This window comes from Eptesicus fuscus, chromosome 15 (assembly GCF_027574615.1).
Source record: "Eptesicus fuscus isolate TK198812 chromosome 15, DD_ASM_mEF_20220401, whole genome shotgun sequence".
Lineage (NCBI taxonomy): Eukaryota > Metazoa > Chordata > Mammalia > Chiroptera > Vespertilionidae > Eptesicus > Eptesicus fuscus.
In genome coordinates, this window is record NC_072487.1 from 46,558,119 (window position 1) to 46,582,646 (window position 24,528).

The 24,528-nt window shown below is 39.6% G+C and overlaps 1 protein-coding gene across 1 annotated transcript in view; it reads left to right on the forward strand.

Moving 5' to 3' along the window:
* NTRK2 (neurotrophic receptor tyrosine kinase 2) overlaps positions 1-24,528 on the forward strand; it is a 312,618-nt gene that overhangs the window by 17,991 nt on the left and 270,099 nt on the right. Inside the window, exons 3-6 of the mRNA XM_028146234.2 lie at positions 14,276-14,350; positions 14,462-14,533; positions 18,866-18,934; positions 21,400-21,554. Coding sequence (XP_028002035.1) covers positions 14,276-14,350; positions 14,462-14,533; positions 18,866-18,934; positions 21,400-21,554 — 371 coding nt within the window. The remainder of the gene's footprint in view (positions 1-14,275; positions 14,351-14,461; positions 14,534-18,865; positions 18,935-21,399; positions 21,555-24,528) is intronic.

The window sequence follows — 24,528 nt, forward strand, 5'->3', positions numbered from 1 at the left end:
GAACCAGAGTGAAGGCCTCTGTCTTGCCTGAGTCCACTGTCCAGAGCTAAGGGAACAAGGGACAAGGCTGTTTGGGCCTCTACCTTGTATCTGGCCTCCGCATTATGGTAGTTTTGTGCTATGATGACGCTGTGGAAGTGCAGGGCTTATGCCACGGGAGCAGGCAGTAGTGTGGCCAGAATCTCCATGCTTCTCCCATTGCAGGACCCCCTCTCTTCAGAGGAATTCTCAGTCATGGGGTCAATGTTTCCTGCAAGGACAGCATGCACAGGATTCCCCTCTAACTTGTACTACAACAAGCTCATGATATCACAGACACCGACAGAACAGTAAAGCAGAGATCTGTCCCCAGCAGTTAATGGGTAAACACCAGTGGCTACCAGTTCCTACCTTTCTCTCTTCCCCTTACAGATTTTATTAGTACCCTGAAAGGTCTAGATATGAATGTAATATTTTATGAATCAGCTCATATGACTGAATATACACTTAGTGGCAAGATTATTATGATCTCTGAATGCATAATAATCTGGCCACTCAGTGTATATCCCATATAATAAAAGGCTAGTATGCAAATTGTCCCCTCGACCAGGAGTTTGACCAGCAGGCAGGCTGGCCAACTGCCCATGTCCCCTCCCCCTGGCCAGGCTGGCCATCCCCACCTATGCACGAATTCATGCATCGGTCCTCTAATACACACACACACACACACACACACACACACACACACACACACTGAGTGGCCAGATTATTATGAGTTCAGAGATCATAATAACCTGGCCACTCAGTGTATATTTGCTGGTACCCTAGGAGGGATAATAAGATTGTGAAAACTGTGCCTAAAACGTTCCTTTCCTCAATATATTTTTTCCAAGCTGAAAAATTACTGAACATGCCATTTGTGCACAGGTGATCGGCACATTAATATTTCATTTTCTTGAGGTATTGCGTAGGGGAGTGCTACAGGTTGTGAAGCAGGATTACTTGGTGGGGTTAAGAGCCCACCCCACTCTGAAGCTGGTCTGCCCCTACTGTTTGAGACTAATTATTAAAGCTCTGTGTGCCTCACTTTCTCACCCATCAAAGGGGAAAATAATAGTACCTTTCTCTGTGGGTTTCTGTGAGGTTAAAATGAGCTGGTGCATGTATAATGTTTGTACCAGTGCCTAACACATAGTAAGAACTTGACTGTTAGTTTTTATTCTGTGTGTCTATCCTAACCATATTTTGAAGGATAGTGGACTCTGTAAGGGTTGAGGAGGATGGAAAAGCAAGAGAATCTGCTTTGAGTATGGCACTGGACAGATGTGGAGTTCAGGGGACAGATGTGCAGCCTTGGCATGCCCTTTGCGTGTTGGCATATTTCTCTCATCTTGTGGGACCAAGTGTGCTCAGCTAATTGGGATATTGACCATTTATGTGCTGAGCAATCATGGGTCAGACTCAGCCACTATGATGCAGGTCATGGTCTTGTTCTGCCACTGTTTGTTCGATAGTCCTGGTCCATTTCGTTTATTAGATTGTTTACAACAGTTGCCCTGGACTCTGGAGGTGATCAGTCAGTTTGTACTCCATTTTCTCTTTTAACTGTCATTCTCACTTTTTAATTACAAGGCCTTTAAAGAATGCTCTCCCTCCCCCCTCTCTCTTTCTCTCTCTAATTGTGGTAAAATACACATAGCATAAAATTTACCATCTCAACCATTTTTACCTGTATGATTCAGTGGCGTTAAGTACATTCAAGTTATGCAAGCAACACCACTGTTCATTTCCAGAACTCTTTTTATTTTGCAAAACTGAAACCATTAAACAACTCCCCATTCCCCTGTCTCTAGCTTCTGGCAACCACCATTCTACTTTCTGTCTCTTTGCATTTGACTATTCTAGGTACCTCAAAAATATGTCTTTTTGAATAATGGTATATCTCAAACTAATTTTTTTAAAATAAGAGATTTGTTTAGGATTTAAAATTCACTCACACTCCCCATCTGCAAAATAGCTTTTCTTCATTGTGGCCTTACACAACCACTTATGACTGGGAGCTTTTCCCACCAGCATCTTTGTAGTTTAATGCCAAAGAAAGAATCTCTAACCTTCTATAAAAGTGACTGAAGGTTAACACATGATGTGAAACCGGTGAGGATAAAATTGGAAGTGTCCCTTACATTCTATTGCTCTTCTTACTCCCACAGCCTATAAATGTTGGCTGAAGAATTCTGCCCAAATCAAAACAGACCTTCACAGAGATCCTAAAATTTCACCACTTAAATCATTCTCTTTTCTTGACATTATGCCTGATGCTCAGTTTTCTCTGTGCTGTGCTTGATCTATCCCGAAGTTGGAGCAGAAATATTTAGTTCCACAAATTCTCTTTGTATGAAATGATTTGACCTGACCGGAGGCCAAGAGCTTTCAAAGCTATGTTCTGCTGTGATTAGTGCTGACTTGAATGCTTCTTAGAATTCTTAGTGCCTGGGCTAATCATTGGACACTCTTTTTTTTTTTTTTTTGCTAGTCATAAATGAAACATTGATCAGCCTGAAATAACAGAGAAAGGAAAATATATTTTTTTAAAAGTTAATTTATGTGTTGGTTTGGAGTCGCAAGATGATTTCACTTATTTATGACCATTCACTCTGAAACTCAAATGAATCGTGGATGAAATGATTTACTAACCATTTCTTGAAAACAAGTATAAGATAATGGCCACTGAGTTTGAGTTTATATGGAACACATATTAGAAATGTTGCAGGTAACCAGTATTTAAATAACTGATGAAAATTATTTTATACAATAAGGTTACTAAGGTAAAAATTAAGGGGTAGGGAGCGAATGAGGAATAAAAAAGGAATAAAAAACGGACCCCCGCTCACTGTAAGGGTTGACATAGTTGCTGGAACTGAGTACAACAGTTGTGCTCAACTTCCTGGCAGGGAAAAGAGAAGCTCATTATTAGGAAGGAGAATGCCTCCTAATCCACAGGAACATGGCTTTGTCTGGCACTGTGTTCTGAAAGGAATTTCTCTTGCAGGGGACAATGAGTGATGTAATTCATAGCTCTTATGAAAAATGCACAAGTAGATTTTATTTCTTCTTACTGAGAAGGCCAGTGAAAGTTGGGGGATGTGATGAGGACCTCCATGCTGCAAGGAGGCTGAAGTGGTTCAAGAGTTTAATCTCCCAGTGCTGTGTTTATAAAATGGGTAGGCCATGGGATCTTAGTCCCCCTTCCCCACATACCTTCTGCTGAGCCTGGCTTTGCTGGAAGCTGGACTGCATGTGCTTTGAAGTTGTCCCTTCTGACCACAGCTTGGAAATTTTCATCTCCATTGCTGGTTAAGGCCAGATCCAATCTTTTTGGAAACCAGACAACCAGATGGTCAGGCTGACATCCTTTTACAAAGACCAAGCCGCCTGCCTGCGTGCTCATCCAGGTGGAAACCACCCGGTCCCCGGACCAAGATGAACTGCGGAGGTACCAGCGGGCAGATCCAGGCTGTGGGGAAGCAGCCCTTTGCCCCAGAACATGGACAGATGCTCAACTGAGACTGCAGAGTTCCACCCACAGGGCACAGCAGAGATGGTTTTAGCTTAGAAGCTGTTAGGAGCAGGTGTGATCATCCTATTTCCAGCAGAGGAGAGGCCCCCTCAGGCTCCGGGGGTGCCCCAGCCGGAGAGGGATGGCCTCTCATGGGCCTGCCTGATACATTAGCTACAGAACACACCAAAAGTCACCGGATGAGCTGACTTGTGTTTGTGGTGGTTTCATATTGACCGATGTCAGAGGACACCTGCCCAAAATAAAAATTTCGTCTTAAATATAGCTTAAGCCTGCTTCCTGACAGTAGTTCAATATCAGGACCATTTCCGCCATGGGCTCCTCATCTAATATGCGGAAACGGTGTGATGATACAAGTTTACTTACTTGATTCTCATTTGCTCCGGTAGGTTATTGTGACCTATCGAAAGATCTGAGGCCTAATGTGAAATATACAGGGTGTCCCTGCAAAAATACATACACATGTAACAGGGAATAGCTCAATTGGTGTTTCTTTCTTTTTAGATTTAATCCATTGGAATTAATAATTATTCAAAGTGTGTATACATGTTTTTGGGGCACCCTATATAATGATATGAAGCAAATTAGTTGGAAGGAAAACAATTTTTTTATTTTTATTTTTGTTTTTGGTCAGGAGAGAAAACACATCCCTTTTGCCTCCTGGGTATTTAGTTATCACTGTGCAAAGTATAAAATTAATCTTGGATATGTTGTGTCTGTATTAGTTAGCTTTTAACAATAGAGGAAGTGTCTGAAGGTTCCGGACAGGTAGATGTAGCTTCTTTGAAAATGTGATGTATTTGCATTGTGGTCTCTGTGTCCCTTGATTTGATGAGATTCCGTTTCAGGATCTCTGTGCATGGAGAAGACATATCAATGTCGGAGAAGAGTTGGGGCATTGAAGTCTCAGGGGAAATTACAAGCAAGAATTATGTCAGGTGTCATAAAATCTTTCCACGGGCCAGTGAAATAGCTGAGGTTGGTTGGGAATGTTCCCAACTGGAAATGTGCCCCAACCCCCCAGGGGCACTGCCACTCACCTTGTCCTAACTGTGGCCAGGAAGAAATGCTAGTCCAGTTTGGCAGACCTTCTGTTTTTTTGTTTGTTTGCTTTAAGAAAAGATGGACGATCATATTTCTAAAATGTGAAATCTTTCCATTTTGAAAAGCAAGTGGCTAATAAGACACATAGGAAAATAAAGGACCCGAGGTCTGGGCCCCATGCTGTTGCTGAGACTTCTGGTCAACCACTTTATAAGGTTTTCCATCACATTATTTGTAGGCTGGGGTCTAATCCTAAGCTTGCAGGAAAGGCTGTGATTTAATTTAAGTCAAATGAAATTTACATTTTCCTAGTGAAGATGGATGTGTTTTATGTAGAAAGCCAACTTTAAGGTCTTTTTCTAGAATTTATTTTTCTGGTCATAAGTTGTAGTGTTTCTTGTTGGGAACCTCCTTGTTCCTAGAGGTGGGTAAGAAAAAGATATATAAATATTCAGAGAGAAAGCCAGAGTGTAAGTTTTTCCTTCATAATATTTGGCTGAAACTTTTCTTGTAACTTGTGTATTGAAGGGAACTGAGATATTAAGTCCAAATTTCCTCTTTCACCGGTGTGGGCACTGGTGGCTGGCTGAGATTAGGCTCACCATGTACTTAGTGACAAGCCAGCCCTTGAACCTTGGTCTTCTGCTCATTGTTCGTAATAATTAGCATTAAGTGAGGGCAGTTTCCTAATTTTCCCAACCATCCCATGAGGCAGTTACTGTTGTTATTCCATTTTATAGACAAGTAAATTGAGGGATAGGGGCTTGCCCCAGGCCAAACAGCTAGTAAGAGGTGAAGCTAGTGCAGTGGGTTTATCCCTCACACTATACCACTTATATTCTTTTCTAGCCACTTGGATTCTTAAATCCTTAGGGATATCCTAGAAGCTGCAGTTCTTAGAGCTGCAGAAGAATCTGTAGAAGATAAATGAATATCTCCTCTTAATAGCTCTATGTAGATATACTACATAGGGGTATCCTGTAAAATGTCCTCATTAACTATGGAATTTAGGCCATGATTATTTGTGAAGGTCCACTTTGCAGAAATTTTAGAAATTATTCCTTATTGAAGGTGCTAGACTTACACGTCTGTGGTCCTACTGGTGTGGTACAGTGGTTATGAGCTCGGAAATCAAGGCAAGTAGATCTGGGTGCAAATCCTGTTTGGGCAGCTATGTGAACTTCAGGAAGTGACCTGGCATGGTTGGGCCCCAGTTTTCTCTTTTGAAAAGTGGAAACAATCATAGTGCTCCCCTGGTAACATTGTTGTGTTCAGGGAGACTATCCCTGGGCACTCCAGTGCCTGGCACACAGTTAGCACTCTGTAACAGGAATTACTGATGCTACTTCTATGCTAATGGCCAAAAAAAGGCGGAAGTGCTGATGCTACCCAGCATGTCCTAGCAGGAGGGTCACATTCAGATTTCGAGCATGCTTTTGCTGTTCTCTGCATTCATGTCTTCACAGTGGGGTGGTGTATCCTGTCTTAAGAATGAAGTGATATATTGAAAAATTCCTGCTTTGAGTTCTGCTATAGCCCATCATGGATTGAGTATCTTAACTCTTTCTCAGCATTTTGCTGAGAAACTGAAGCTGCCTAGTTGTGGACTTGGGACAAAGGAATATTTTTTAGAGGATTATTATATTCCCTATGATGGAAATCCTGTGGCAGAGAGGATCCTATAAGAGTTGAAATGCCTCACTCCATGCTGTAAGCCTGGGAACATATCACAATCCCTTTTGGCTTTTAGGTTTTACCTACTTTTATTAGGTTATTTAGTTATTTGGTGTGTGTGTGTGTGTGTGTGTGTGTGTGTGTGTGTGTGTGTGTGTGTGTGTAGGGGGAGTGAAGAGGGTGGTAAGGTTGGCCCAGGTAGAAGGAAGTGATTCCATTTTGAAGAGTGGCCATTAGATACATTCATTGCTGTTACCATTTCTTTTCAATGTATTGCCAAAGTACAGTTCAGGTAATAAAGACTAAGCTAAAGCGAAATTTTATTTTAGAGGATACTGCTGTTAGCCTAATACACACGAAGAAAAGCTGTATTAGAAACAACTCTTTGTTACTCAAGCAGGTTACCCAGAGGAATTATTTGATAGGTTCTTATTCTTTTTTTTCTTTTCTTTTTTATTTGATAGGTTCTTAAAGCCTGTGTGAAATCTATTAAAATGGGATGAGGACCCTTTCTAGGAACCTGTAATTCAAAAATGCTTCTGTGAATTTTTCCTAAATTTACCTCTTTTCTCTTCTTTTCCAAAAAATTTACCAGTAAGCATTTTGCTAAGCCTGAGGAGAGGAAATTCGTTACCCTCAAGAAAATGTCTTAGACCTAGATGTCCAGTTGAGGTTGGAGAAGCTTTGGTGACATACAAAATAAGATGGCAGATAGTAGATACTCGGCTTATGTGCATATTCTTTATCTGTTGACTTTCTGGTCTCTTCAAGGCCTGAGCTCCATTTAAGCCTTTGTTGACCTGCCCAGTCATATCTTGTCATTACTTCCACTGTGGCCTTACCATCCAGGTGCTTGTTCCTCTGCTTGGAACCTTCTCTTTTGTGCCCATCAAAGACTGTGGCAGTGAGCCATGCCTCCAGAGAGCATCACCTCTTTCAAGGTTAAGAACCTTGGAGCCCAGCTGGTGTGGCTCAGTGGTTGAGCGTTAAACTATGAACCAGGAGATCACAGGTTCGATTCCCTGTCAGGGCACATGCTTGGGTTGCAGGCTCAATCCCCAATAGGGGGCATGCAGGAGGCAGCCAATCAATGATTCCCTCTCATCATTGATGTTTCTCCCTCTCTCTCCCTCTCCCTTCCTCTCTGAAATCAATAAAAAAATATTTTTTAAAAAGAAGCTTGGATATCTATCTTCATGGATCTAAAGATTATTGGAGGCAATTTCTAGTCTTAATATTCATGAGGGGTTTGGTGGCAAAAAAGTCCTAATTTTCCAAAGGCAATTAATTTTTATATTTAAAAAGATAAATAAGCACTACAGTTGTTTAGAATGTGTTGTGTGTTTGTGATCCAAATTCACTCCTAGATTGGACAAATTTTGCTTTCAAAATTGGCTCTCCATCTTCCTTTGTTACTATCTTTCCCTGTTTTCTACATGATAAATGAAGTTATTTTCTATTATCATAATTTTCATTTAGTACTTACTATGCATCTTTCATGAACATGTGTGTTTGTGTCTGGTATTTTCAGTGGGGTAATAAAAGTCCACGTGGAAGATGCTTAGGTCTGTTTGATTGTGCTAAGTCCACCAGCATTCGTGAGAATCAGCCCTGTGAGTACATGAAATGGAGATGCAGTGAGATGGATAAAACTCCTTCATTTGAAGAGTTAGTGGTTCAGCTGGGGAGTCAGATAGGTTCATGGAAAAATGCAAATGTGGGTACAGAGAGTATCTCCATTTCTTCTAATTCTTAATTATAAAGTTGAAAAATGCTTGCCAAATGATGGCAAAAACATGTTGTGATTGCAAAGAGCCTTTTTGGGTTGCATAGAGATCAAGCAACATTTCAGATTGACTGGGCCCCAGAAGAATTCATTAAGAAGTGCCTTAAATATGGGATCCGATATTTAGGGCAATAGGTAAGTGGTAAAAGTGAAAACTTTTAATACTATGATACTATGAGGTCCACCCTGGAGTCCTTTATATGAATTCAAGATTGGAGGAAGGCATATTTGGGCAAAACAGGTTGTCTGATGACCAAGAATGATTCCACACAGATTGCTGATGAAAGGGGTGGGCCAGAGGGAATGGGAGTCCCAGGAGCTAAGTGAGAGAAATTCTTAAGGACTATCAAATTAAAATAAATTCAAATTCATTGAGTCTCTTTGTCACTGTTCAAAGGCTGCTGACCTCTCTAAAATAGAATGAAGGCAACCTTTGCAGGTTGGAAGGGCAGAAGCTTGGTTTTCCATGAAGAACCAAAGTTCTGCTGAACTCAATGAGATTCTTATTGGGACAAGCAATGGGACATGGGCCCTGGGGGATGGCTAGGGAAGTTAGAGATTGTCATGGAGAGAAAGCTTTTGAGAAAGGCCTGTGTCAAAATGCTGGGCCTTCCCTCTGCTTCGCCGGGAATGAAACTGTTCTCAGAGATGTGTTTTATTAAGCAAAGCTTGACTCAGTACAGAGCCCTCAGAGTTTGACAGCACTGTGACTGGAGGGATGGGAAATGGTTTTCTGGGGGGAAAGCTGGTGGCGCATCTTTCACTTGTCTTCCCTGGCCTGGCTCTTCCTCTCTCCTTCCTGACCCTGGGGTGGTCTCTGAGCAGTGCAATGAGATGGGAGAACTCAGAAGACCTGGTGTTGTCAAGATCCTCCTGGAGACACGTGGAAATCACCAGTAGGGGGCAGCCCAGCTCCTTAGTCTCCTGGTTCCTGTGGAGCAGTTCTGGGGCAGGGAGCAGAAGGTTTTCAGACTTCTGCCTTTTGGGTGGTCCAGGGAACTAGAATTTAGGCCCAGGTGTATTTGTCCACTAAGTAACTGAGAAGCCCTGGAGTTCAGCTTCCCTGCAGTCATTTCACTTCTGTGCGTTTCTCTGTCTCTTTCCCTCCCTTTCTCCTTCCCTTCCTCCCTTCCTTTCTTCCCTCTTCATAAATTTTTAAAAGAAAAAGAAAAACCAAAAACACAATGATATAACAATAACTTCATGTACTTACACTCAGAACTGACACTTCAACATTTTGGTCTTTGTTGCTACAAGTCTTTTCTCTTTTAATAAAAGAGTTTAGTAGTGTAATACAATAAATACTTTAACAGCTTATTTCTTAATCCCAGACCCATTCTCCTTTCCCAAAGTGATCTTACTTGCAATTTTTTTATACTTCACATGTATAGTTGACTATGAACATTATTCATTGTTTTCTGTATATTTTTTTGAAAACACACACACACACAAGACAAACAAATAAACAACAAACAAACAAACTCATAGACACAGACAACAGTATAGTGGTTACCAGAGAGAAGGGGGGTGGGGCAGGTAGAAGAGAGTAAAGGGGATTAAGTTCATGGTGACAGAAGGAAATTTGACTTTGGGTACAATATACAGATGATGCATTATAGAATTGTACACTTGAAACCTATGTAATTTTATTAGCCAATGTCACCCCCATAAATTCAATACCTTTTTAAAGTTTGCATTAGTTTTTTATATTATATGCATATATTATTATGCATTTTTCCTCATTTAACATGAAAATTACTTTCTGCTCAAATATAAAGATCTGGTTCAATTCAACATGAATTTAACACATCTTACTCTTTTCTGTTTTTTAAATTTATTTATTTTTAATTTATTTTAAAATATATTTTTATAGATTTCAGAGAGGAAGGGAGGAGAGATAGATAGAAACATCAATGATGAGAGAGAATTATTGTTTGGCAGCCTCCGGCACACCGCACACTGGAGATGAAGCCTGCAACCTGGGCATGTGCCCTGACTGGGAATCAAACTGTGACCTCCTGGTTCATAGGTCGATGCTCAAACACTGAGCAACACCAGCTGGGCTTTTAAAAAAATTAAAGTTATTAAAATAAAATTGGCTAATAACATTATATAAATTCAAGGAGTACATTATAATTTGATATCTGTATATTTTATTGCATGCTCACCCCCAAAATATAATTTTCTTCTGTTACCATGCATCTGACCCCCTTTACCTAATTCACCATCTCCCTACTTCTCTCTCTCTCTGTGGTAACCAGCATTCTGTTGTCTGTATCTGTGAGTCTAGTTTTGTTACTTTTTTGTTTTATATTCCACATATGAGTGAATTCATAAGGTTTTTGTCCTTTTCTGTCTGATTTATTCCACTTAGCATAATACCTTCAAGATCCATCTATGTTGTCGCAAACGACAATGTTTCATCTTTTTTTTTTATTTTTATGGCTGAGTAGTTTCTGTATTGATGGACACTTGGGTTGTTCCCAAGTTTTGATTCTGACCGTAAATATAGTGAATATTCTTGTATATGTCTCCTTGTGTGCATGTGTGAGAATTTCTCTTGGGTGAATACCTGGAAATGGAATGGCTGGGCTATGAAGTATGACAATTTATAATTTTCTAGGGTACTGATAAATTGCCCTTCAAAGTGGTTATACCAATTTATCCCTCCAACAATGTAAGAGAAATTCTTCACATCCTTAGACATGTTTTATATTGTCAATCTTTAAACATTTTGTCACTCTAGTGTGAGAGGAATGGTATGTCATTATTTAATTTGTATTTCAGATTCCTTGTAGGGTGAGCAGTTTCTTGGCCATGGAGTTTCCCCTTTGTCAATTGTCTGTTAATAATTTCACTGGCTTCCTTTCTAGTCCTGTGATTCCTCAATGGCAGTGAAGAAGAGTTCTTAGGGGTAGATTTCATGATCATTCTATAACCAGCAGCTATCATGTGGGCACCTCTGCAGATGGTAACTTATGAAGGGGAATTCCTGGCATCTGGGAGGACATTTGCCAACCTTTTAATCTAGTTCTGTTGATTTTTCCATTTTGAACAGGAGGAAAAAAATCATTATTTATCTAGGAAATTCCTGTCTCTGCAGTGGAAGAGTATTCTCTAGTGACCATTTTTTTCATAATTTTATATGGTTCTTTTGATGGTTTTCCACAAAATCGCCTGTCTAGTCTTAGATCCAAGAGCAGTTATGTTTTGCTTAATTCTGACTTATTTTCATCTCATGAACACTGTAAATTTACCATTGACCAAATTTATGTCCCATTCCTTCTTTTCTTGGGCATTGGTGACTAGAAAGCTCAGAAATAAGCTTATGGCTTTTTTTTCTAACAAGTATACACATTTTAAAACCTAATTTCAAGCTCTGTTGATGTTTCTGCCCTTGCTTTTCTTTCTTGTATGACTTCCATTTTTATTTATGCTAGCTCACTGTATTTTATCGAGTACAACTAGGCAGTTTATGAACTAAAAATCTGTTGTAATCGATGTGTTTCTCTCATATCGATGTTTCTCTCTCTGTCCCTCTCTTCCACTCTCCCTAAAAATCAACAGAAAAATATCCTCGAGTGAGAATTAACAAAAATACAAAACAAAACAAAAGCCCTAGCTGGTTTGGCCCTAGCTGGATAGAGTGTCAACTTGCAGACCAAAGGGTCCCAGGTTCGATTCTGGTCACAGGCATGTACCTTGGTTACAGGCGCCTCCCTGGCTCGGGCCCTGGTCAGGGCATGTGCAGGAGGCAACCAATGGATGTGTTTCTCTCACATCGATGTTTCTCTCTCTGTCTTTCCCACTCTCTTCCACTCCCTCTAAAAGTCAATGGAAAAATATCCTCAGGTGAGGATTAATAACAACTCTCCCCACCCCCCAACAAATCTGGTGAAAAGTGTAATAAAAATAAAAAATAAAGGTCATAAGTAACAAAGATAACTGCTCTGTGCCTCAGTTGATTACGGGCCTGTTGAGTGTCGGGCCCCTGTCATAAGCATGGAGGATGCAATGATATCCAAACAAAAGAGAGTTGAGGTTTTCAGAACACTGACAGCCACCGTGCAAGTGCGGCTACAAGGAGTGGACAGGTTTCTCTGAAAGTCTTTGTGAGCCCAAGTGAAACCTTACCCCACACTATTTACCCCCTTTACCACGATTGCGTGAAAAAAGCATTAAAATTTAGGGTTCCATGGAATCCGTCTCTTTGTGGGAGATGATTTAGAAGGAGGTCACTGTGATCTCTATTGGAAATGTTAATGGAATGAAAATCTTGGAAAAATGCCTTAATGTGTGATAATTTTAAGCATTTAATAAAAACTCTTGACGTTGAAAATTGTTGTTTGAGCATTAGGTTGGAGTCTTAAAAATGTTTCCTTCTGCATGCAGTAGAAAGAGATAAGAGAATGAATTCTTTCTGCACATCTATTAAGTGCCAGGCCCTGGGTATCAGGGAGAACCAAGATCTTTGAGTAGAAGATGCCTTTCTACCTTGGAAGTTGCATTTTTATATAATAGGGATAATGTTTAGGTAGGTCCCTTTAAAATTATTTCTCTTTGGTGTAATTTTGTTCCCTCAGAGCATTTACTTATTTTATTTCTAAAATTTGTTTTTAGAAATGGGTGGCCCAACTCTTACCATAAATACTTTTTGTTTCATTTTTGGATTAGGTAGAAGGGACCTATAGATCTGCATCTTCTCCCCAATTGGTTACTTTTAATTTTTTTTTCCATTTTAACTCATGTTGATAACAGCAGGATTATATATTTGTTTTAAGAGCCTTAATTGTAATATGTTATTTATCTTAATGAAAAAGAAAGAAAAAAATGCATCATAGCACAACTTATTATAGTGACTTTAGAGCTCTAAGGGTTGCCTATACATCCATTAGGATATCCATCCATCCATCCATCCATCCTTTATCTATTGAATAGCTACCTTGCGCAAGGTACTTTGGTAGATGCTATGGTGTATATTAAGAACTGTAAAACAGGAGCCACTGTCTTCAAAGAGGTTTTGATCTAAGAAAAATGGACAGACAGGTTCTTGACTAACTATCACAAGGAAATTCCATGGAGGCAATTTTAACAGCTTTGTGTTTGCATTACTGGGTCTGTATTCTTGGTCACAGGTGATAGAAATTCAGAACAAACTTCACTTAGTGGCATCTGACATCTGACCTCAGAGATGGCTGGATTCAAAGGCTCTAGTGGCATTTTTAGTGTTCTGTCTTTTTTTTTTTTGTATCTCCTATCTCTCTTCTGTGTGTGAATTTATTCCTGGATAGTCCCCTCATGGCAGAAAAATTTCACATGGAAGCCCCAGACTGTGTAATCTTTCAGCAAGAGAGAGAGAGAGAGAGAGAGAGAGAGAGAGAGAGAGAGAGAGAGAGAGAGAGAGACTGAGTAGACCAAGTCTCTCTGGACCAGCATTCATCTATTTAATTTTAGGGAGGATACTCATTGGCCTAGTTGAGGTCACATGACCAACTCTAAGACAATCATCATGATCAAAGGGATGAAATTCTCTGTCCAGCCAGAGTCCCCAGTTTATTCCTATATTTGAGGTGTTGGGAGGTAGAGGAGGGTTCTTACAGAGAGTGCACTAGGGCCATGTGGGGTTTGTGAAATGTGTTTTCTGAAAGGAAAAATTGTTATTGTTACTGACAAAGGCAGAGAGAGGGATGCTGAGCCAGGAAGAGAGAAAGTGGGGAGGAAGGGAGGGAGAGAGAGAAAAGGGGAAGGGAATCTGCTTCAATGTTTTAGGAGCTAAAAGGAGGGAGTGATTGCTTCTCTTGGAATGTGAGGGAAGGTGTGATTTGTCTTGCTTGTGATGATGCCAGCATCCCTGTGGCTGTTGCCATAAGGGTGAACTGCCTTTGAGAGACTTGGAAATTAATGCATTTCCAAGTTATTTTCACCTCTATGCACAGGGTGAAAGGGGAGGGAAACTAAAATTGTTAGTTGATAGAGTGATAAAAATGAAGCCTGGCAAACTTGTCATTGACCTTGACACCTACTTAATCCTGGTTTCTTCTCAATCACACTCACTTTTGCTTCCCTAGCTGAATTTTTTTTTTTCTTTACATGGTGGGGTTAGGTTGGGTGGGAAAGATCACTCTGAGCACTGTGGTAAGGTTGTATGGATGCTATCCATTCTTTATGTTCTGTCTACATTCTGAGTCAATGGTTCACCCTCTGCTTTTTTGCAGTTACATTGCAAATCAGAAAAGGTTAGAAATCATCAACGAGGATGATGTTGAAGCTTATGTGGGACTGAAAAATCTGTGAGTATTCAGGACTTGTGTACTTAATCTCAGAACTTCTTCTTATGTTCTATTAGAGTTTGGTGGCATTCATCGGTTAGTTCTAACATGTGTGCAATTATGTTTTCACAGGACAATTGTGGATTCAGGATTAAAATTTGTGGCTCATAAAGCATTTCTGAAAAACAGCAACTTACAGCACATGTAAGTAAAGGTTGTCTTTTGCTTCCCTGGGCCCTGTTTACTAAAATATTTGTCCTCTCTGCTTATATTCCTTCTTTTCCAACTCTAACCCCACTTTTAAAAAATTAGTGTAACTGTGACAATAGCTTAGAATCATTATCCTTGACTTCTGGATAGCATAGCTTTAGAGGGGGTATTAGAACAGCCTGTTTATTCCCTTTCATGAATTTCTTGGCCATTTCCATCTTGGACAGAGCAATAGGCCAAGGCAAGAATCTAATGTGAAAACTATGTCCTTGATTCTTTTCCTTGGAATCATGTTCCCTGAAAGACATTAAACCAGTGGAATGGAAAGACACTGGCTTGGCCATGGCCTTTTCAGGGAGCTCACAGTTACTAATGCCTTGCCCCCCACAATAGATCCTCTTTTGAAATTTCATTTAAAAAAAGCTATCTGTCATGGGACAATCCAAAGGTTCAGACAATTATTAACAATAGCAAATGCTTCTCCTGAAGTCATGTTGAAGCTTTGTCAGCTGAAGTCAATTGTAAATAAATAGGGACAATGGGAGCTCTGTGGCTGCTGGCTGCTAAATCCTGTTAGATGATAGCACTTAGTCAATAGGTGTGGCCTTTCTAAAAGGTTTCATCATTAAACAGAATCACCTACTCCTAAGCTCAGACTGATGTCCCCACATCCTAATTTTCAGTGGGACCTTCTGTTGGAGGAATGTTGCCTGCTTTCATTGGCCCTTTGGTGTTTTGCAAATTATTTGTAACAATACCTTATGTGTCTCATAGTCACCTGCATTATCTCACTTGATTTTTCTAAGTGGTAGGGAAAATCGTTTTTATTCCCATTTCATGGACAGAAAATCAGACTGAGGAAGTTGTTGGATTTTCTCAGGTACAGAGATCGGAAGTGACAGAATTATGACTCCAGGGTTCGCTCCTGGCCATGTTTTTCCAATAAGAGTACAGGAAATAAAATCTGTGTCATCCCTAAGATTTCAGGATCAGCGTTCTGGTAACATCTGTCCTCTTTCTTTTCTTGGGGAGACTAGTTCCCCAACTGATTTCCAGGCCAATTATAAAAGAAATCATTCTCTTAGAGCAGATTGCCTGGACTCTCTATGGAGATTTGTTGATATTATGAAAAACCTTAATTTCATAAAGCCACTATGTTGACTTCATATTTTATAGGTGGCGTTAATGATAAAGTCAATTCAAAAATAAAGCCTATGGAATTAAGATAAAAAGCATTTGGCAAAAATGTGACAAAACTCCAAGGAACTTTATTAACACATTTCATTAAATGCTGTTTGGCACCATCTCTGCAGTCAGTTTGCCTGCACAAGTCTGATGACTGCGTAGGCCTTGACAGCATAAACAAGAGAGAAGCTGGAGAGAAGAAAAAGGCAAAATGCTCTAATGCAGTCACTTACATGTATTAATGACCTCAGTAGTTAATTCCAGTATTTTCATTACACCTGACTTGAGGCCCTAATTGCTCAACAACCACATTTTACTGGCTGTTTTACCAAATCATTCCCCCTACTGTTGTGATTTTTGTTTAGCGGGCTATGATTAATTGTAGTGTTAGTAATAATAGACTAGTTTATTTCTTTATTGTGCCTCTTATATTTTCCCTCCTTTCCTTGTTGCAAGCTATTTCTAGGAAACCAAAGCTACCTTGTGTATTTTTGGTACTATAGGGTAGAATACTTTTAATGGCATTCTATATATACAGCCTGGCATTTATCTCTATCTTCCAAACAGGTGCCATTTGAAAATAGGAAACCAATGAGATAGGCACATCCTATATAGTTTCATTAAAAGCCAATAATTTGGAAGCCCAGTCACTGGGCAGATTGCAGAAACTCGATTGATATATGTAGGCATAGTTACACAGTAAGGCTAATGTTCAAAACTGTTAGGAAGGAATCATAAAATGTCCATAAGCTTCATTAAGTTGTGTCATGAAAGAGGCTCTAATCACCCAAATAAGGAATTAAATTAAGTTGTTGGCTTTTGAGAATGGTGGGGAGGGAGGAGAGAATCAAGTCAAGTGCTTGCCTTTCCAAACCTTAGTCCCAACCTCTGTTTAAGATCAAGGACTTGGGGCAACTGGCTTCTTCTCCCCTGATTTCCCACAAGTAAATTTCACCCTTAACTTGACTATCAGCATCACGGGTGACAGTGAGCTGGGAAGGAAATGTGTATCAGAAGCTGTTTCTTGATGTCCCTGGGATATGCCGATTATCTCTGCTAGTTTCTCCTACAGATAAAATCCTGCACAAGAGCACTGCACTTTGGGTTTAAGGAAATTCAGATTGGCTCCTGTCTCTCACTTTCACCACTCCCCTCCACCCTGCTCATATTTGCAGGCCTGGGGACTCTCCAGAGGCCCTGCGACTGGCCACTGAGTTTATTTCTTGGTGCCTTAATTCCTGCCTGGCCCCTGAGAACCCACAGACTGTGAGAAAAGCCAGCATTTGTGTTTTCCAGGGGCTTTGCAGAGGTGCTAATTAGCTCCTTTGCAAAGTCCTATAATCAAACAGTAAGAGGATTGTGGATTTTTTTTCCCTCTCCTCCTCCTTCTTTTTGGCTTTTGGCCCCAATAATAAGTATGGTTCATAAAACTCATCTTGTTCTTTGGCGCCTAACCCAGCTCTGGGCTGTGCTGCTGGCAGCCCAATAGGGGCAGCTGCGCCCTGGTGCCGGCTCGCTGGCTGACCCGGGAACCTTGACAATAAGTATCATTTTCTTTGCTCCCCTCTCCTGTTCTTCTTGGAAGGAAGAGCAGGTTCCCCTGTACTCCCCCTCCCCACCCCCCAAAGGATTGGGATTTCAGATGAAGATGAAAATATTTGTGTCTCCAAGACTGTGGGGAAGATAGGCAGATTGACTTTTCAATGTATAATACTTCAATGAAAGCCATTCTTAATTCACATTCCAAAAGAAAAGATTTATGTAGGCACATTTTTAAACTTCCTGGCGGAGGGTTTTTTCATGCCAGAGAGCATTCCACACTCCGTGTGAAAAGAGAAGATGCATGCGTAGAAGGAAGAGGGCACCCTTGTGTAGGGAGGGGTTAAGGTGAGTGGAAATGTCAATATAGAATAAGGCGGGATTGGACACACACACATCCTTAAATTATGAGGCACAAAAGTGGCCCTTTCTATCTCCATCAACTGTCTAGTTTGAGGTCATGCATTAGCTCCTGGGTTGTAACCCCTTTCTGAAGGTGACTGGTCAAACGCATAGATACTTTTAATTTATGATTTTGTTACGCTGTTTGACCAGCCTCAGGTCAGGGTCCAGGATTACTGTCACCCTCAGATCTCCCGTTCTTATCTGACTCTCAGCCCAAAGCGCACTCTCCTGAGCAGGAAACAGATATTGAAGGGCTCATTGCAGTATGTTGAGGTGTTGGCTGTTTTTGTAAAAGTTGGTGTTTATTTTATATTCATATGTCTAGAGGCCCAATCACTGGACACTTTTTAAGTAAATTCAACTAGTAAACAAATTCACAGCGGGAGTCAGCTGTCAGAATTATGGCTTACAATTTCCCAAATCAAGGTCTCATAGCATTGATCATTGGAAACTGAAACTCCTGCCCATTGAAAAGACTACATGTTTGGAACATGTAGGTAAACTCAGTATTATTTTTTCCATAACAAATATGACATCTTTTCTTTGATTGGTCCAAATCTTAAAATGACATGTCGTTAGAATAGTTCAAGAAAAATTCTGACACACTCCTCGTAATCTTTTGTTGTTCTCTTCATGGCATTATCTGGTTATTAGAAATCCTATAGAAATGATCTCAGCAGAGTTTATTAGTCAATAGCTGTTTTCTTTCCTATGAGGACGTGTTAAATCCAGTTCATACCCAAGGTTCTGTATGTCACGTGACTTCAAAATATTCATGACACTCTTTCATTTTAAAGCATCTTTTCTCTCTGGTGAGTTTATGGTTTTAAATTAAATTAAATTTAATCTTTATATTAGTTGTTCAAAAGGTCAGAAATCTCTAGGAGGTATATAACTGGGCTCTGAATCAGCATATGAAAAATAAGCTATTGTGTAAAAAAAAGACCTAATATAGACAATAGGAAAATTATGCTCCACCCCCCTACTCTCCCACCCTCCATTGGCAAAAATGATAGGTAACAGAAGCAGGAAAAACTAAACTATCACTTCTGGTAAAAGAAAGAGATGATTGGGTTTAAGTAATGCATGGACCATGATCAAATAAAATTATATTGTGAAAAAATTCTCAATTTGAACACTTTATTTCTGAAATATATCATTTTAGATTCACATTTAATCTTTTTTTATTCCTTTCAGCAATTTTACTCGAAATAAACTGACGAGTTTGTCTAGGAAACATTTCCGTCACCTTGACTTGTCTGAGCTGTAAGTAATGATTTTGTGTTTGGGGAAATTTTTTTCAAGGAAAAGGGCAATTAAGTATATTTTTAAATGAGTGATGCTGCAGATCTATTTTTATGTAAAAATTCTTGAAAAATGATTTCTCAAGTTTTAGTTACTTTTTTGTTTGTTTGTTTTTTTCACTTAAGAAGACAGGATTGAGTAATAAAAATTAGAAACTACAATAATAACATATTGTTTATGATGAGTTTAAATGTTTTTATATAAATGATTTATTTTGTAATGGAGGGGAAAATATTTAAATGTGTTGATGACTAATAGCCAGAATTTCCAAGTGTGTTCAATTTTTGGGTTATCACCATGAAGCAGATGTAAACTGTTGACATTCCTATGGTTAAGGTGCTCAAAGAACCCTGCAGCAGAGATTCTGTATAGCAGAGGTGGGCCAAAATGGACAAGGCCCTTGAATACCAGCAAAGCTTTTGCTTAAACTGTATGTGGCCTGAGATGTAGGGTCCACCCATTCACAAGGAAATGGGGCAGATTAGAAGATGTCACTAGTGGGGTGACAGCAAGCTAATTGGTAGCAATGAGGGTTACATGATGAAAGTCTTAGTGATTGGCAATGATTTTGAATAAACTGAATTCAGGTAGTTGAAGTACTAGGTTTCTAACACAGGAGTAGACAAATTAAAAACTTAAGGAAGATACACGAAATAGAGTAAGATACTCTGTAAAAATTTTAAGCATCACTGCAGAAAATTTACTTGCTTGGTTAAAAATCAGAGTTCTGATTCCAAATTTACATGTCTCAATATTCTCCCTTCAACATATTTAATGAATTCATTCAACAAATGTTAATTGTGTGTCTGTTACAAATCAAAGTAACATGGCAGTAGGCCATGGCGATAGAAGATCTCTGTGGTCCAGGATTCTGCTATGTGGTGGGAGAGGTAGACGTCTAACATGCACATGTAATGATAATCACTGCAAAAGGAGTTTGCACAGTGAGCTTGGGGAAGATGCCAGTTGTCCATCGGCATTTTGTGGTCATAGGAATATTGTTATATGTATAACTGAAGAACCCCTGGCTTCTTTATCCTCTCTGATGATTCAACCAGACTTTCTTTTTAGAATGATTCTTTAGTTTTTCATGTACTCAGACTGCCAGGAAATAGCTTGAATTGGTGGGGCTTAAACATTGTGGATCTCCTCTGCATTGTATTCCATATCCAGTCGCATCAAATCTTATTTTGACGTTGGAGGGATACTTAGAGGCCATCAAGCAGACACAAATTAAAGCGTCTGCCATGACCACATTTCCCCAAAGAAATTCCCAGAAAAGTCTCCAGGGATCCCTGAGATTCTTAGAACCCGACCAGAAAACCACAGGAGTAAATGATGCTGCAAAGCCCAGGTCCGGTCCACACAGAAATCTTAAGTATTGTGGTTAATTCCAGGCAGAGCCTATGTAACGATTTTAAATGGCCTCATTTAAAGGCTCATTACCATAAATGGAATTCATCTTAAATAGGCCACTGAGTATTATAAATAAGCATTTAAAGATTTTTTTCTTGTGGTTTTTATTTTCCTCTTGACTATTTCCTCCTTCACCAGTCGCAGGCCACAGGAGTCCAGGCAGCACGGCTGAATGGTGGCTTTCTCTCAGCAGACCTTCTCACAGTGGGCTAAGAGGCTCAATCTGGAGCTTACTGCCCTTGCTTTCTGAACTCCTGAGCTTGGTGTGTGCGTGTGTGTGTGTGTGTGTGTGTGTGTGTGTGTGTGTGTGTGTGTGTGTAGCCATGTGAGCACCTGCGCACATGCATGCCAGAGGTCCAAGAGCTCCCTTGCAGATTCTCTCTCTCTCACATTCACTCCACCTTGCTTGCATCAATCAAACTAACTGTGGTTGCAGAAAGCTGTGAGCACCACCTGATTAGCTCTCACATCACACTTCAGTCCTAGCATTGGATTTACAGTCTCATTTTAAATGAAGATGACACTTTTCTGCCCCCCACTGAAGTTTGAGCTTATTAAATAACACTTCAATCTCCAGCCTGACCAGAAATAAGTATGTTAGTATTTCTGAAAACTTACTGTTGGCATCTTCACTTAAGACCTTCTTAATAACTGTATAATAATAGTGATAAAATTTGTTACAGCACCTTATTTCCCCCCATTTTATGAGACACACACTTTTCTCTCCTACATTACAGCTATTTCTGTCCGTATCTTGTTTCCCTATTATTCTGAAAGGTCTTACATCACTTTGCATCTTTTAGCCTTGACAGTGGTGTTTGCACACAGCAGAAGCTCAGTAAGCATTAGATAAATTAACGAATGATAAGTAGTTATGTTTTAAAGATGGGTATGACTTTCAAAGATGGCTGGCTAGAAAGAATTCATAATTTTGTAGTGCTTCAGGAGCATGAATGTAGTTAAAATTAAAAAAGAGAAGCCTGACCGAGTTTCATTTTTGTTTCACGTAGGATCTTGGTGGGCAATCCATTCGCATGTTCCTGTGATATTATGTGGATCAAGACTCTTCAGGAGACTAAATCCAGTCCAGAAACTCAGGATTTGTACTGCCTAAATGAAAGCAGCAAGAATATTCCCCTGGCGAACCTGCAGATCCCCAATTGTGGTAATTCACTTTTAAGTCAATGAGTTCTAGTTGCTATTAATTATTCTAATTGCCTTGGTGTGGTAGAGAGTCTGGGAAGATTACCACTACCCAGATTTTATTCTGTATGCTATTATGTCTCCAGTAAGTTGGGCAACATTTGTGTGCAGTATGGAGAAATCATTTGGGAGCAACTTTGCTGAACATTTTTTGCAAGTAGAATATTAATTTTGAATGAATGACTTTAAAGTGTACAGAGAAAAAAGCACACACTTTATTCCTTTGTTTCTTTGTTCATTCGTCTGTCCATCCATCCATCCATCCATCCATCCATCCATCCATCCATCCATCCATCCATCCAAAAAGTATCTGCTAAGAATGTAGTACTCCATTGGCCACATGTATACTTGGTTGGCCCTCAGGCCATATAGAGGGAAGGATTTCAAGGTGATAAAGTGTCTTGGAAGCAGAAGAAAATGCCGTTCAATCCAGATGTCAGATGTCTATGTCTCTTGATGGCGCTCCTCAGATTTTCCCTTACAAGTGCTTTATTCCATGTCTAAGTTCAAAACCTCTTCCTTTACCCTTGTCCCCACTCCTCTCCTCAGCATTTACACCTCCAGAATTTAAAATGGCACCATGTGATGAAATCACAGCTCTCTGTGAGGACTGGTGTGTTTATAGTAAGGTGACCAGACGTCCCGCTTTTGGCAGGACAGTCCCGATTTTTAACAATTTGTCCCACGTCCCGCGGCGTTTTTAAAAAGTCCCGATTTTTGGAAAGAATGCACGACAAGCTAGGGAACGGCGGGAGAACGGGAAGGGAATATACGGTTTTCGGCGGCCATGTGGCTATTTAGCCAGGATATGAGTTTTATATTAGTTTTGTTAATTTTATAATGTTAAACTTTAATAATAACAAATAATTGTTGAGAACTGATTATCGAGAACTGCTTATCAAAGTTCGCATTGTTGATCAGTTGTTAGAATTCGACCACCATTGTTTGGACTTAATGAACAATGGCATTTTTTGGGATTGGCAACGACGAAAACATTTTGTAACTGTCTCTCAGACGATACACATCGTACTGCGTGCTAGTAAGCTAGTTAAACAAGTGATGTCATTACAAGTCAGCTATTCAGATAATTTAGGTAAGTAATTTATTTATTTATTTCATAAATTTTCTTGAATTTAGCAGACAGTACTCGTATTATTTATATTTTATAGTGGCGGCAAAAAGTCTAGTGCCAGCCTTGAAAGTGACACTTACGACTTATGTTATGGCAAATTCAGAGGAAAAATAATACAAGTTAGTATTGTTATTATTTAGAAAGAAATATAGGATTAAAATAATTTTTAAAATATAGTTACTTTATAACAATCAAATTAATTTAATTTATAAACTAACAATAAAATATGTTCATGTAATTATATACCTACTTACTGTGTTTTTAAGCAATATGTATATAATAATTTATAATATAATTTTAAATTATTTTTTTTAGATTTTTAACATAATGAGTAAGAAAAGAGGATGCAAATTCAACGATGATCTAAGAAGTGAATTTCCTTTTATTAAAAAAACCAAAAGCGATTACAATATAGACCAAATTTTTAATCAAACTCCCCCCCCCCCCCCCCCCCCCGGGGCCGAAACCGGTTTGGCTCAGTGGATAGAGCGTCGGGCCTGCGGACTCAAGGGTCCCAGGTTCGATTCTGGTCAAGGGCATGTACCTTGGTTGCAGGCACATCCCCAGTAGGGGGTGTGCAAGAGGCAGCTGATTGATGTTTCTCTCTCATCGATGTTTCTAACTCTCTATCCCTCTCTCTTCCTCTCTGTAAAAAATCAATAATAATAAAAAAAGAACACCCCTCCCCCCCATCAATGGTGTCCCGCTTTACCAATGTTAAAATCTGGTCACCTTAGTTTATAGGGAAGTAGAATCCAAGGGTGCCTGTGAGCATTTTACCGCTAAGGGCTTCTGGGATATACGTCCACAATACTCACATTTTCATATTATTCCTCTGTTGAAATTTTAATCAGTTAGTCAGACAGTTAAATCAGTTCACAATGATATTTGATCTTCTGGTGACTCAGCAGAAAGCCAGGTAGCATTGGTTCTCCACTGCCCTGAGGAATCTTCATGTTGACCATAAATATCTGGTTCTTTGTTTTCAGAGGACCCTGTTGTTTAGGGTCAGTTTTCATTTAAGGAAAATACAGCTGCTGCTTATTTTTAATGAGAATGTAATGAAAGGAAAGATAAATGTTCATTTCTGACCCTGAAGGAGCTTAGCAGATAGCAGTTACCCTTCCCACATATTTTTTTTTGGTAATAACTAGAGATCTTTGGTTTTAGAATGGAGGGGATCAGGCCCTTGCCAACTTCCCTCAGCTTTCTTTGCTAGCCAAGGGTGAAAATAACAAACACTTTTAATATATATCTTTTCCTGATAAGAAGGTAACTGTTTTCTGTTCTGGCATAAATTTGTGCCACTGAGAGAAATTGCCTAGAGGGACAAGAAATGCAATGTTGAGTCACCTGGCCTCTTGGCCAGCTCCCAAATCCCCATGACTGTTGTGACCACAGTGGTTCAGCAACCACTGAGAGGAAAAAAGAGAAAGCATCTAACTCCTGCTCTGATTTCACAAACTGCATTTAATAGATGTCTGTTTTGCCCTCACCTGAAACCATTCTATTTCTTTGATTTTGATTTTCAGCCACGTTGTCTCGACAGCATTCTGATAATGCACTCACTGTATGTGTTGTTGATGGACTGTTGTGATTGTGGAAGGGGAACCATATCAGTAACCTGGTCCTTATTTTTCCTGATCGATTTGTCAATTTTCAATAATTTTTATATGATTTCTACAATTAGTCAATGCATTGTGTGTATGACAGTGAAACTTTGAATCCATGTCAGAGAGCATGTGCTTGCTTGATGGAGTAGGATCTGTTTATTATATTCATGGTAACATTCACAATTAATTTC